The sequence below is a fragment of the Salvia splendens genome, chromosome 8, assembly GCF_004379255.2.
Source record: "Salvia splendens isolate huo1 chromosome 8, SspV2, whole genome shotgun sequence".
NCBI classification, from domain to species: Eukaryota; Viridiplantae; Streptophyta; class Magnoliopsida; order Lamiales; family Lamiaceae; genus Salvia; species Salvia splendens.
This window is the reverse complement of record NC_056039.1, coordinates 33893699-33908103: the sequence shown is the minus strand read 5'-3', so window position 1 is coordinate 33908103 and position 14405 is coordinate 33893699. Positions and strand designations below refer to the sequence as shown.

General features: G+C 42.8%; 1 protein-coding gene and 1 long non-coding RNA gene across 3 annotated transcripts; one reads left to right on the top strand and one right to left on the bottom strand.

Annotated features, from left to right (window-relative positions):
• The first annotated feature begins 8515 nt into the window (after positions 1 to 8515).
• Positions 8516 to 12748, top strand: LOC121744160 (glutamate receptor 3.5-like). 2 transcript variants are annotated; one of them, XM_042137611.1, is made up of 6 exons: positions 8516 to 9007; positions 9414 to 10762; positions 10860 to 11137; positions 11434 to 11465; positions 11544 to 11953; positions 12035 to 12748. In XM_042137611.1, exons 1-6 carry the CDS (start codon positions 8710 to 8712, stop codon positions 12476 to 12478), a joined length of 2811 nt encoding a protein of 936 aa, XP_041993545.1. In that variant the 5' UTR covers positions 8516 to 8709; the 3' UTR covers positions 12479 to 12748. The 2 variants fall into 2 exon arrangements, with proteins under 2 accessions (XP_041993545.1, XP_041993544.1); XM_042137610.1 differs by having other exon boundaries at positions 11544 to 12748.
• Positions 12595 to 13592, bottom strand: LOC121744161. The gene is made up of 2 exons (XR_006038501.1): positions 13395 to 13592; positions 12595 to 12883 (listed from the first exon to the last, which is right to left on the bottom strand). It is a non-coding gene; the product is annotated as an uncharacterized LOC121744161 (long non-coding RNA).
• Between the last annotated feature and the right edge of the window lie 813 nt (positions 13593 to 14405).

Genomic DNA, 14405 nt, shown 5'->3' with positions numbered 1-14405 from the left:
GTAGTTTCGAGTATTCCGGGCCCCTGGCGTACACGGCCTTAGTCGCCGGCTGGGATTGAATCTGATGGTGGGGGGCAGCCAACGCCGGGCCCTTTTGTTCCCGGGGTGGCCACGCCCGGCGCTGGGAGGCTGGCTGAGGCGCAGGAGGCATACTGCTGCCATCAAACTCGATCGCTAGTGCCATCGCGGCCGCAACTGTTCTCGGATGTTGGTGTTTGACCTGACTTCGCACCGGTTGTTGAAGACCCGCCACGTAGATCGGTAAGAATGTTGATTCTGGGACATTAGGAATCCGATTCCGCATTGATTCAAAGGTCGCATTGTACTCTGCGAGCGTCCCCGTCTGAACAAGCTTTGCAATCAAACCAAGATAATCCTCGAAACACTGAGGATCAAATCGTCGTCGCACATCCTCCAAAAAATCGTTCCAGAGAACAACCGGGTTGCTTGAACGATAGTTAAAAACCCACTCTGCTGCCTGACCGTCAAAGAGCATGACGACATAGTGCAGACGATACGCCTCTGGCATCATAAGATGGTCGAAATAGTACTGAATTCGGGCGATCCAATTCACCGCATCGGATCCATTAAAACGGGGGGGTTTCATCTTCACATCCCGCGGTTCGTCCCACGCACGATGACCCCCGGTATTATTCCATGCTGGATTATCCCATGAAGTCGGTTGACGAGACGCCGGCATAGGTGGCCCTTGGTGATTCCCCGGAGGTTCCCACAATGGTAACCCTCCAGATCCCGCCGGCGGGGCTCCTAGTAGTCCAGGCATCGAGGTCGGATTAGGGTACGCACTGACCGGAGGTAAACCCCCACTCAACCCCCCTGGAAATCGCGGCTGTTCCTTTGCGCCGAAGCCCAACGTAGCTGGGATGGTAGTGGCGACCGATTGGGTCGAAATAGACAGCGGTGTCGAACGCGGCATGCCATCGGTAAACCAATGGGAGGGAAGGCCCGAGCTGTGCGTCGGTTCCGCGTGTGGAGGCACCAATCTGCGATCGAACTCATCCAGGCGAGTTTCAAAACGGGCTAACGAGGCGAGGACATGATCAAACATCGTGGCGACTGGATCGGGGCCCTGCGCGAGCGATCCCGACGAAAATCCCCCGCTAATTGGTGGTGCGGAGAACCGATTGACCGGGAACCCTTCGGATCTTCCGGCGTCAGACGCTGCATGATCCATGAGTTCAGTGAAAGCACCAATTTGTTAAGGAAAAACTCCCTAACGTGACGCCGAGACAAGATATGGAGTCCCGGGAGGCGAAATCCCGTCGACCACCAGTTTTGGAGAAGAAAAGAACGAAAGAAGCAAGAAGAAGTAGGCGAAAATTTTCATACCCATTTATTAATTTCACGCCTATTTATAATCTAAGGACCCTAGGGCTGGTTCGACTTACGGGCCGGGAAAGAACCAACAAAGAAAACCCGGCCCGGAGCTTATAAATTGCTCGACCCAATAGCTCAATCAAAACAATAAAAAAAATAACAGAATTAAAGATAAGCAAAAACTCAGCCTACTCTACGCGCCAACTCCTCGCGCCCTATCTGGAAACGTATTCCCCGAACCTTAAGGGTGGCTTGGTTCTTCTCGCTGACTTCCTCTGCTCCCTCCTCTCTCTCGGCGATGGCCTCGCCGTTTCCCTTGTCTCAGACGTTATTGACGGGGCATGTATATCCTCTGCCTCGCCCTCCCTTGGGGTGCCGTCGTCTGACTCGGACGAGCTGTGGGGATTCAACGTATCAGCATGCTATAATTTGTTATTCTCATTTTTCTCTAACCAAGATTTAACGACGAAAATTTTGATAGTGCTACCTCGTGATTTTATGAGTATTTGAGTTAAAGACTAATTTTATAAATTAATGCTCTTATTTAATGCTTAAATGTGGGTGGATGACTATAAAAGAATATTTGTATAAAATTTAATAAAAAGTAATTGTAATACATTAATGATCTTATTTATCGCTTAAATGTCTATATAGCATTCATTTCCACTTGTTCTATAAAGATGTAGTATGATTGTCCTGACTAATTATCATATGATAATTCACCTCAGATTAAATGGTGAGATTTAATTTTATGAACTAAATAAAATACATATTTAATTTTGAGATATAATCTTGCAAATCGAATGGAACAAAAGAAAATGATTTACTCCAATGTAGAGTATACTAGTAATTATTACTTCCTCCATCTCAAGGACATTTGGGACAACACGAGAATTAATGCATAATCGGTAAAAATAAGAGAGATGAATAGATGAATAGTTCAAATAGTATTAGTGGATAGTGAGATCTACATTAGAGCATCAGCAATGGAGGCGTCAAAACCGCGACGCCGATTTTTCGCCGACGCCGGTTCTTACGCCGAACCATTGCGACCGGCGCCGGCGAAATCGGTGTCAATTTCGGCGTACCCATGCCGATTCGTGTGATGACGCCGGTTCTAACGCCGATCCTCACGGCGCCATTGTAGGCCCCGGATCGGCGTCAGACCGGCGGCAGAATTTAATTTTTAATTTTTTTTTCGAAAACACTATATATGCGCGCTTTGGACTTCATTTTCATTCGCGCCACTTGTTTTAACGAGTACTCTCTCTATCTTTCTTTCTGTACAAGATCAATAACGAGCAATGGAGAACAACTACGCAAGAACTCCAGTGACTCCCGGGGGATGGTCTCAGACTCCCCCGACTCCCGGGGTAGGGTCCCAGACTTCCCCGGCTCCTGGGGAGGTGGTTGGCCTCCGATGACCGGGTACTACAACATGTACCCGTGGCAGCAGATGATGCCGGGGTGGGCACCCGGCATGCAGCCCCCTATGCAGATGATGCCGGGGTGGGCACCCGGGATGTAGCCACCGGCGCAGCAGATGATTCCACCGCCGCAGGGGACGCCCGGGGGGACAACGCCTATCGGCCGACTTTTGATTTTTCCACCGGTTCTTCGCACACATCGACCCCAACGGATGCACAGTATACGGAGACCTTCTCCTTAGCGGACTTGGGTTTTGATATTAACGAGGTTCCGGAAACTCCCATTCAAAGCCAGGGAGTAGGGCGGGGTAAGAAGAAGGGCAAGGCCAAGAAGGTCGGCGAGGCGTCGCAGCCGCAGGAGGATAGCCTGGTCCGGAGGAAGTGGACGGACGCGGAGAACGTTGCGCTTGCCAAGGCGTGGGTGAGTGTCTGCGACGATCCTCTCGTTTCGAACAACCAGAGGTTCGTCAACTTGTAGGCCAAGATAGCCGCAGCCTACATGGCATTTTGCCCTGAAGGGAGACCGAGCACCGGGGAGGAGTGCCGGAAGTGCTGGGACCGAATCAGGTCTGGCGTCTCTCGATTTTCGGGTTTGTAAGCCAACGCCCTCCGCATGCAGACCAGTGGCCAAACAGAGGAAGACTGCAGGAGGATTGCGGAGAGAGCCTACCCCGATCCGCAGAAGAAGTACTATGAGTTCACCTACTGGAACTGCTACGTTGTGCTCAACGAGTCGGAGAAATTCCGGGCAGGTGTCGACGCTGGCTGGCTGAAGAAGCAGAAACTGAACTATACCGGAGATTATAGCGGCAGCAGCGGTGGTTCGACAGACCTCCCCGAGACGGCCCAGGAGAACCCGACCCCTCGTTCGTTCGGTCGCCGACCTCGCCCGGTTGGCCAAAGGCGGGCGCAACAGGTTGCGAGGGCGGGCACCCCGAGTTCCCAGGGGGTCCATTCGGCATCCCCCCCTAGGCAGGTCTACCGAGGAGCTCAAATTCTTCGCGCGCCAACAAACGCGCGCTCAAATGGTGAAGACCTTAGCCGACTTCCAATCGGCGGTGGACCCCGAGGTGAAGGATTATCTTCGTGTATTGCTCCAGAGCCAGCGTGAAGAATTGGAGGCGATGAGGAGGGAGAACGGCGGGAATAGCCGCGGCGTAGGTGGAGACAGAGGCGGCGGCGACGACGGTGAAGAAGGGCTGGGCGACGACGGCGGCGAGGAGTGATTTTTTTTTACTTTTTTAATTGTACTTTTAAATTTTTGTACTTTTTTTAAATTATTGTACTTTTTTTTAAAATTTAATGTACTCTTTAAATTTTAATAGTGCTGATGATGTGGCAATGTGAAGGCTATGGGAGGTCCTAGACCATTGTGGATGCTCTTATTATTAGTGTTTAATAGTGGGCCTTAGAGGTATAAGTTGTAAATAAATTGATATATATGGGTAATGCGTTTGAGAGAATTTTTATGAATTGAAATGAGATATTTTTATGGGACGGTCGAAAAAAGAAAGTATCCTTATTTTTATGAGACAAAGAGAGAATGCATTTTTAGAGGAATTAAATATTTATTAAACTATTGATAAATTAATTGCTATTTTTATTTGAATCGAAATTATGGCAAATTATGTTATGACTGACTTCACTTAATCTCAAATCTTATTTTAAATAATGCTAGCATTGAAGGTTCTAACATATCACATAAAATTAATCCAGATTAAATCATTAATCAACTTTTCTTTTTCTTTATCTCCCAATTAATTAGTATTCCGTATATTATATTTTTCACATGGTCAACCACATGAGACACATTGGCCACAAGTAAAAGGTACTCCTATAAAATGAGTGTCGAGAATCATCTTTAGTCATAAAACATTTATTTATAGTTAATTAAACAACATACTAAACTTCTTGAAAATAATACGGACTACTTGACAACTTAATAATCACCAAATTAATAAAAAATTTAGGTCCCAATTTGGGTAATTTTTTAGAATTTATTAATTTAACAAGATAATAAAATTGTAAAATTTTGAAGAATCCAGCTTTGATAAATAATAGGTCCCGACAATATTATAAATTAAAACTCTTACAACATTACAATAATAAATAGTAACTTGCTAATATAAGAACGCATTGCTGTCTGCTTTTTCTTGAATTAGTTGATAAATCCATTTATATTTAATTATTTGCATTGGATTTCTAGATGCATGTTAGATAAGATACAATGAATTGGTAGATGCGTGAAAATATTTAATTTGATAGATACATGGACTTATTTAATCAAACAAAAATGAAAATTATTTAGTTAAGTAATTAAAACATTATCTATCATTTGTTCAAATTACAACTTGATCTAAACTTATATTATCTGAAATCAAGCAAACACTTCTATATATCAATAAATTACTAGATTAATGATAAATTAATACGTCTATATTTTAATACAGTTCCTAGATCCCAAAACTACTATAGTTTTAACTTTTAGGGCATCCACAATGGGACGGACATCCCGACGGACTTCTCAAAAACACCTCCTGCCACGTTATAAGGACATCCCACTGCACTACCACGTCATAAGGACATCCCACTACACAATGGCGGACATCCCGACGGACATCAACAAAAAACAATAAAAAATCAGGACGTCCGCCGGGACGTCCGTCGTGTCAACGCAATGGCGGACGTCCCAACGAACGTCCCGAAAAGCCGCGGAACTCCGGTGTTCGCAGCGGACGTCCGTATCCGTATGCATGCTGCCTAATGGCGGACGTCCCGCGCAGAAGTCCGGCACGCCGGTCCGACGTCCGCCTGGACATCCGCCATGCTATGCTTCAATTTGGATTTTCAAACACTTATGGTAATCATTGGTGGGATAATTTCAACTGGGACAGTCTGTCTTCTGTCAAATTTAGTTAATATTGAATAGTTTAGTCTGCATTATTCAAATATAAATCAAGTAACATCTCAACTTATTTTTCCCCAACATTATTCAAATAAAAATCAAGCAACATCTCAATTTGTTTTTCCCCAACTTTAATTTACTTTCCGAAATAGAGCAATCCCACATTTTTGGCAAAACCACTATTTGTAATGAGAGTATTTAGCAAGCAAAATTCACTTTTAGCCGTTAAAGCACAATTTTTTTAAAAAATAAAAAATTAACTCCTATATAAGGGAAGAAATTACAAATAAACTCCTATACTATAGATAGAAGGAAATTACAACTGATTACAAATAAACTCCTATATTATACTCGGCACCTCATGCAATAAGAGCATCCACAACCGTGCTCTTGCCAGCGGCACGGTTGTGGGCCCGGGCGGTACTATTCATGCCTGCTCTCTGGCAAGAGCACAACACCCACAACTGTGCTCTTCCGCAAGGACGAGCACAATTAATATAAAATTCAATTACACAAAAACATTTCCATAATATTAAAATTCATTTAAAACCCACAATAAATATTACAAATGACAAATAAAATTAAACATTGCATAATTAAAATCCTAAAAATTAAAATTACATAATTAAAATCCTAAAAATTAAAAATGACACTACTCGTTGCCGAATTTCGCCCACATGTGGTTGATTAGGTCTTCTTGTAGTTGATTGTGGATTCGAGTATCGCGCATTGTGTGTCTTGTCTCGATCCTCTGGCCAACCGTCGTATGCTCGCCTCGGCGTAGGGGAGACCTCGCTGTTGAGCTTCCGGCTTCGTCCTCGTCGTAGAAGCTAGCCGCCCTCGGCCCTTCGTCGGCTATAATCATGTTGTGTAATATAATACACGTGAACATGATGTCGGCGATATTATTCACGTACCACAGCCGAGCCGGGGCCTTCACAATGTTGAATCGAGGTTGAAGGACCCCGAAGGCTCTTTCGACCTCCTTCCGCGCTGACTCTTGACGCTGCGCAAAAAGAACCCCCCTCCAAGCAGTCGGACAATTCTTCCACCTCCAATGCATACAGTCAATGCTGCCAAGCATTCCGGGAAAGCCATGGACTGATTCATGAAGACGAAGCAACCGTTGGCAATCATCAGTGGTGGGTGCTCGAAGGAATTCATCCCCAAAAGCAGAACGAACGCCCTCGCAAAAATTCTTTAAACATAGGATTCCAGTGGACTCACCGATATGCAAATACTCGTCGAACATGTGTTGACAATTCGCATGAACAAGCGCTTTGACATGCGAAAACGGCGCCTGAAGTAATCTGCCGGAAACCGCGGCTGGTCGGCAAAGTAGTCGGCAACGAGCCTTTCGTGGGCTCCCTCCCGGTCACGATGGATGTACCGTCGATTTGATCTGGTTCGTTGAGGAGGAGGAGCAGGGGTATTCGCCGCGACATATGCTTCGTAAGCGGCACGATGTTGTTCGTAGTATTCTTGTTCTTCGCGTTCCGCTTCCGCCATAATATGGGTGAAATCCATTTGAGATTTTGAGTGGGTGATGAATGTGTTGATAGTTTGTATGAGAATTATGAATGAGAGATGATTTGATGTGATAAATGGATGATGAATGTGTGTATTTATAGATGATTTTGGGGGAAAAAAAAATAAAAAAAAATCAAAAAAATTCAGAAAAAACGGGAAAAAACGGCCATATTTTTGGGATTTGGAAAATATTTTTTTTTTATTTTTTAGCATTATTTATAATTAAATACCGATTTTTAAAAAAAAAATAAAAAAAAGTTTAAACACAACGGCTATGCCGTTGACGAATGGGAGCGCGCCACGTGTGCGTCCGCTGGCACGGACGTGCTCGATACATCGAGCAGCGCCGTGCCAGCGGCGCGGCTGCAGCGGCGGCGGTCCTGCGCCTTGCCAACGGCGCGGACGGCAGTGGCGTCTTTCGCCACCGCTGCAGATGCTCTAATGTCTAAGCTCCTTGCCGCTAGGACAAAGGCTCTGGACGCAGTTAAAGCACAAATTTGACAGCTATTTGGTGTAAGTTAGTAAAAACAGGCAAAGAAGAATAATTCTTTCCCTAGATTGCAAGAAGACTGTTTTTAGGCTTTTCAAGCTATCTTACTTCCACCTTCATCTTGTCTTAATACATTTCTTTTGCTTTTAGAGTCCCTCACACAACACCAACTAAACATATGGGGTAGTGTTTATGATTTAATTAATCATAAACAATACACATTTAATATATCCACATGCAATGAATTCTTGAAATGATATTGCTAATAATTATTGGAGCATTTGGTTTGACTCATAATAAAGGATTGATATTATAATTCAGTCCAACTTACATGTTTGGTTTGCATGATTAGGCACGTGATTAATATCAGCCCACACTTAACCACCCAATTGGATGATTATTTTATCACCTTAATCGGGGTTAAATTATTTTATCATCATCTAATCCTACTACAAAGTTTTGAAAATACACTCACAAAAAATATTAGTGGTTTTATTTTTTGTATTTTTGTCGTAATCCTTCAATTTATCTTATGCAACAATCAATCCAAACATAACAGTAAATAATGTAAATAAATCAGTCTTAAGTATATTCTATCAAACTTATTTATTTATTCACCAAATTAAAATATATAGTGTGTACACATTTATTTCAGATTTTGCTGCACTAAGAAGTTTGTTTTTGAAATATGTCAGTCATACATTCTCTTGTCACTGTCAATATTGTTTATGGATGTGACAACAATCTGTATTTCATTAAAATATTTTCATTTCTTGGTTTCACTTTTTGTATTTAAATAAGTACACACTTTGAGATTGCTACTAATCCCTCTTACTGCCTCCATACCTCCACACTTTGCTGCATCATAAACCTTCAAATTCCATCTTTTCACTACCAAGATTGTATTTTTACGCATTAGTAAAGCATGTTTGCTTGAAAATTCTGAACCTCTGACTTGAACAAATTGTGGGTCTTCATCTTTTTTCACAAGGTGATGTAAGTTCTACATTTCTTGAAAAATGAAGGCTTGTTTATACATGAAAAGGACATTGGTTTTCTTGATTTCTTGTTTGTGTGTAACCATGGAAGCAATGGGCAATGCAAGAAATTCTAGTGCTTCTTCTTCTTCTGTAAGCCCAAAAGTTCTAAACATTGGAGCATTGTTCACATTCAATTCCGCCATTGGAAGGTCTGCAGGGCAAGCTCTTGCTGCTGCAATTCGAGACGTAAACTCGGATTCGAGCATTCTCAATGGCACTAAGCTCAATCTCATCTTGCAGGATACTAAATGCAGTGGCTTTCTTGGAACATTTGAAGGTATTTTTTCACTTTTATTTAGTTTCTTTGCTAGTTTTACAGCAAAGATTGATTGCCTCTAAGAATGGCTGATTTAGTTCTCTTTATGCATGATACAAATGGCAACTTTTTTTTTTGTCATAAGCATTGATCATATATCAATAGATTAGTATATATATGAGCATGAAATTCTTGATTAGCCCATATTAGGACAAGTCCATACTATTGCATAATTTCATTTTCTATAGCCAGTAACCACCTCTGGTTGGTAGAAAAAAGTTGGACATTGTGAAGTGTGAAATTCACTATTTTCCATCCTCTCTTGTCAAATGATATATATAGTGAATGCAATTTTGGTTAAATATTTCATTTTATAAAGGCCTATAATGAAAATAGAAATTTTGAGACTGCCTCCTTACTTGTGCAGCTATGCAGCTTATGGGGAAAGACATTGTTGCTGCATTCGGACCACAATCCTCGGGCATAGCTCACTCAATTTCCTTTATCATGAACGAGCTCCACGTGCCTCTCCTATCGTTCGCTGCAACGGATCCCACTCTTTCAGCTCAGCATCAGTACCCTTACTTCCTCAGAGCAACCATAAGTGATCATTTCCAAATGTATGCAGTTGCTGATCTCGTCTCGTATTTTGGATGGAGCGAAGTGGTGGCCGTCTTTGTAGACGATGATTATGGCAGAAACGGGATCTCTGTTCTGGGCGACGCTCTTGCGACGAAACGCGCCAAGATCTCTTACAAGGCAGCCTTAACCCCCGGTGCGTCAAGAACCGAGATTGACAGCGTGTTGGCGGGGGTGAACTTGTTAGAAACTCGAGTTTTTGTAGTACATGTGAATCCGGATTCTGGTTTGAACATCTTCTCAGTAGCTAGCAAGCTTGGGATGATGAGCTATGGCTATGTTTGGATAGCTACAGATTGGCTCACTTCTCTTCTTGATTCATCTGAAGTCGAGCCAGAGACCCTCGAGCTCTTACAAGGAGTCGTTGCACTTCGCCATCACACTCCGGATTCTGATGCCAAAACAAGGTTTGCATCTACTTGGAGAGACCTCAAGAGCAAAGAGACAACGCGCTTCAACACCTACGCGCTCTATGCTTACGACTCAGTGTGGTTGCTAGCGCGAGCCCTCAATGAGTTCTTCGCCAGTGGTGAAGCCATCACCTTCTCTGATGATCCAAGGCTGCAAGAAGTAGACGAAGGCAGCAAAAACGCCCGCATCACGTCTCTGCGAGTCTTCAACGAGGGCTCAAAACTGCTGCAGGTGCTGCTTAGGATGAACTTCAGTGGTGCAGCTGGCCAAGTTCAGTTTGATTCGGCCAAGAATCTAGTCAATCCCTCGTTCGATGTTCTCAACTTTGGAGGGACTGGCTCGCGCAGTCTTGGCTACTGGTCGAATCACTCGGGCCTATCAACCGTTCTTCCAGAATCACAACACACAAAGCCATCAAACACTATCTCTAAAACTAGTCAGCATCTCTACGGTGTGATATGGCCTGGGAAGACCACGAAGAGGCCCCGTGGATGGGTGTTTCCCGACAACGGGAAGCCTCTGCGGATTGCAGTACCATATAGAGTGAGTTTCCCTAGTTTTGTGACTAAAGATGAAGGGCCTTTAGGGGCTAAGGGATTCTGCATTGATGTGTTTGAAGCTGCACTTGCTTTGTTGCCTTATCCTGTCCCTCACCAATATATCATGTTTGGAGATGGTAGAAGGAATCCTTCCTTTGACAATATGGTCAATGATGTTGTACAAGATGTGAGCCTCTCTCTCGTAAAAATTTAGTAGTTCGGACATATTGCCACGTGCCAATCATAATTGTTTATGAAGTAATGTGTGTTGTGCTTTTTGACAGAAATATGACGCTGCTGTAGGGGATGTGACCATCACAAAAAGAAGAACCAGGCTGGTGGACTTCACACAGCCATACATGAACTCGGGCCTCGTCGTGGTTGCTCCGATACAGAAGGTCAAATCGAGCCCGTGGGCGTTTCTGAAGCCGTTCACTTGGCAAATGTGGGCTGTCACCGGGCTCTTATTCCTCTTTGTGGGCACCGTCGTGTGGATCCTTGAGCACCGAATGAACGCTGAGTTCCGGGGGCCTCCGAGCCAGCAACTCGTGACTGTGTTTTGGTAGGTATTCGTCTAACCTAATGTGTGATTCCTAGCTCATCTAGGGTTGAGCAAAAAACCCGAAAACCAGATTTTAAAATTGTCGATTTGTTTTTTGGATTTCGGTTTGGTTCGATTTTAGCATAAATAAACGAACCGAAAATCGATTTTCGGTTTTTTCAAGTTCGATTTTATTTGGATTTTGGTTTCGTTGTTGAGAAAATTTGGTTTTTTAGCTTTGGTTCGGTTTTAGCATAAAAAACGAACCGAAAGCCGAATGATCACACCTAAGCTAAAACTATGTTTTTGTGTTTCAGGTTCAGCTTCTCAACTATGTTTTTCTCACACAGTAAGTATTCAATAGAGAATCAATGGAATTTCTCAGAGTTTACAAAAGTGTTAACTAACTAACTAACTCATTTTGCAGGAGAAAACACAGTTAGCACATTGGGGAGATTAGTGCTTATTTTATGGCTTTTCACAGTGCTGGTTATCAACTCAAGCTATACAGCTAGTTTGACATCAATCCTCACAGTTCAACAACTTAGTTCAAGAATTCAAGGGATTGATAGCTTGACCACGAGTTGGGAACCTATAGGGATCCAAGATGGATCGTTCGTGTATAGATACCTCGTCGACGACCTACACATAGCCGAGTCAAGGCTACGAGTGTTAAAGGGCGAAGACGAGTACATTAGGGCTCTGGAACTAGGTCCATCCGGCGGTGGGGTGGCCGCCATCATCGACGAGCTCCCTTATGTCGAGCTTTTCCTTTCCAACACGCGATGCCAGTTCACCACCGTCGGACAGGAGTTCACTAAGAGCGGATGGGGATTCGTAAGTTCTTCAAAATTCATGGCTCCGTCACTGTGTGCGCGTAACATCTCAAATTTTATTATGTATCTTCCAACTCAACAGGCTTTCCAGAGGGATTCGCCGTTGGCTGTAGACCTGTCGACAACTATCCTCCAGCTATCGGAAAACGGAGAACTTCAGCGGATCCACGATAAGTGGCTCCCACGCAAACGGTGCTCAACCCTAGAAGAACCAACCGACGAAGCCCAACTTTCATTGAAGAGCTTCTGGGGCCTGTTTCTCATCTGCGGCGTCGCGTGTGTCGGTGCCCTGGCATTCTTCTTTGGCCGGGTTTGTTTCCAGTATAACAGGTTGAGTGTGGACGGAGGGGCGGTCACAGCTGGTTCGACCGAACCGGCCAACCAATCGCGTTGCAGGCTCTTCAAGGCTCTTATGGATATCATCGATAGGAAAGAGACAGAAATCAAAGATATGTTCAGACAAATGAGGGAAGATTCGAATAGGGAAGCTGAAGCCGGCCGAGACTCGAAAAGGCCAAGCAGCTAAAACGAGTTTGCTTCATCGACTCTTCCCCGAACACACAGCCTAGCTTGGTAACACCTATTGTGGATAACAAGACATACAGTTTGATTGATTGATGAGTAAAATACACGAGAGGGAAATTGCTGCAACAGGGGCATTTTCTTCATTTCTTTACATGACTTCTGAATCTATTAGAGATAAAAAGGAGTATAATGTGTGGATTGAACATTGTGACAAAACTATGTAAAAAATTGGAAAAAAAAACAAATAGATCATTAGCAATAGTTTCATCAAGAGTATTGAATTCAGGAGGAGATAGTAATATTTTTATTACAAAAAGAAGTTGGGACTGACTCTGCTTGCAGATAACTCTCCATAACAGTAACATTATCCAGATCCAAGTAGACGAAGGGATCAGTAGGCTCTTCCCTGCAAATATTGATTTCAGCATATGTAGAGAAACTAAACAAGCACAAAAGGATTCATTAATATTGAATAGCAAGCGCGACATTCTTGATATAAGTCAAAGCAGAGAGTTTACTTTGTCTTAAGACGCAGATTTCTTATAATAATTCAAATTCAACATTTCGTAGCCGATCATCACTGTAGCATTTACCTCAATAAAAATTCACAGATATCACAACTGATTAAAAGGGCTTATACAAGCAAATTCAGAAGCTTTTTTCACCTGATACAGTTTCTCAATATCATCTCATTTAATCTAACACATTGTCAACTAAGTGAGGAATAAAAGACGCATTTTTAGCTTTTTTGTAAATCTCTCTTAGAAACCACCCTGCATAGAATTCGACAACAATAGCAGCAAATTAACATCGCCATTTCCATATTCTTAGACTGATGGAGCAAGTTCAAGCAGTAATACTATAGGGAGGAAATAATTTAAATTGAGAATGAAGAATTGATCGAATTGATTACTAACATAGATGACATCTTCGACGCGGTCGTTGCATCTGTGAGCTTTGACTTCGCGTTTATAGACCTCTTCGTCGACCCACGGACACCGGCCTCTCGCTCATTTCTTCTGGCTTGATTGATGTGATCTAGGGTTTCGAAATTGGGGATTTTGATGTATGTACATGTTAGTAGTTGATCCTTCATGTTCTTTTGTTTGAGCAAGCAAAAGATTATGAAGTTTGGTCGAATTCTAGTTTATCTCGTACATTTAAAAATCAGTCGGAAAAAGTCCAATTTTTTTCGATCGGTTGGGACCATTTGGCCCAAATTTTCAGCCCAGTTATACTGCTGGGTCAGTTAAATATGACCCACAATCGGCGACCCGCTCTTATACCATGATAGAAATCCATGGGTTCCATCCTAAAACCAATTGGTGATAGGAGGAGGGGTACATGAGACTTATATACTAGTTTCAGTTTTCTCTTGACACCGATGTGGGACAGTTATATATTATATTTTTAGTTTCAATTGCCAACAAATACGAATGGATCTAGCTAAGGCTTAAAACTCGTGGCGAGTCAAAATGGGACTATGAATATATATGATATATGTGTGAGAAAATATTTAGATTCGAACTGATCTAGCTAAGGCTTAGCTGATAAGAGCATCCACAACCGTGCTCTTACCAGCGGCACGGTTGTGGGCCCGGGCGGTACTATTCATGCCTGCTCTCTGGCAAGAGCACAACACCCACAACTGTGCTCTTCCGCAAGGACGAGCACAATTAATATAAAATTCAATTACACAAAAACATTTTCATAATACTAAAATTCATTAAAAAAACCACAATAAAAATAACAAATTACAAATAAAATAAAAAGACATAATTAAAATCCTAAAAATTAAAAATTACATAATTAAAATACTAAAAATTAAAAATTACATAATTAAACTCCTAAAAATTAAAAATTACATAATTATTGGCTAATATAACCCGAGGAAGACTACGCATCCGGCGGCACCAACCCCAATTGTT

Excerpts from the sequence above, each read along its gene's own strand:
- LOC121744160 (XM_042137610.1), top strand. The coding sequence starts at position 8,710 with ATGAAGGCTTGTTTATACATGAAAAGGACATTGGTTTTCTTGATTTCT. Across the intron at positions 11,138-11,433 it reads CAACTCGTGACTGTGTTTTG|GTTCAGCTTCTCAACTATGT; the intron begins GTAGGTATTCGT and ends TTTGTGTTTCAG. Across the intron at positions 11,466-11,543 it reads AACTATGTTTTTCTCACACA|GAGAAAACACAGTTAGCACA; the intron begins GTAAGTATTCAA and ends CTCATTTTGCAG.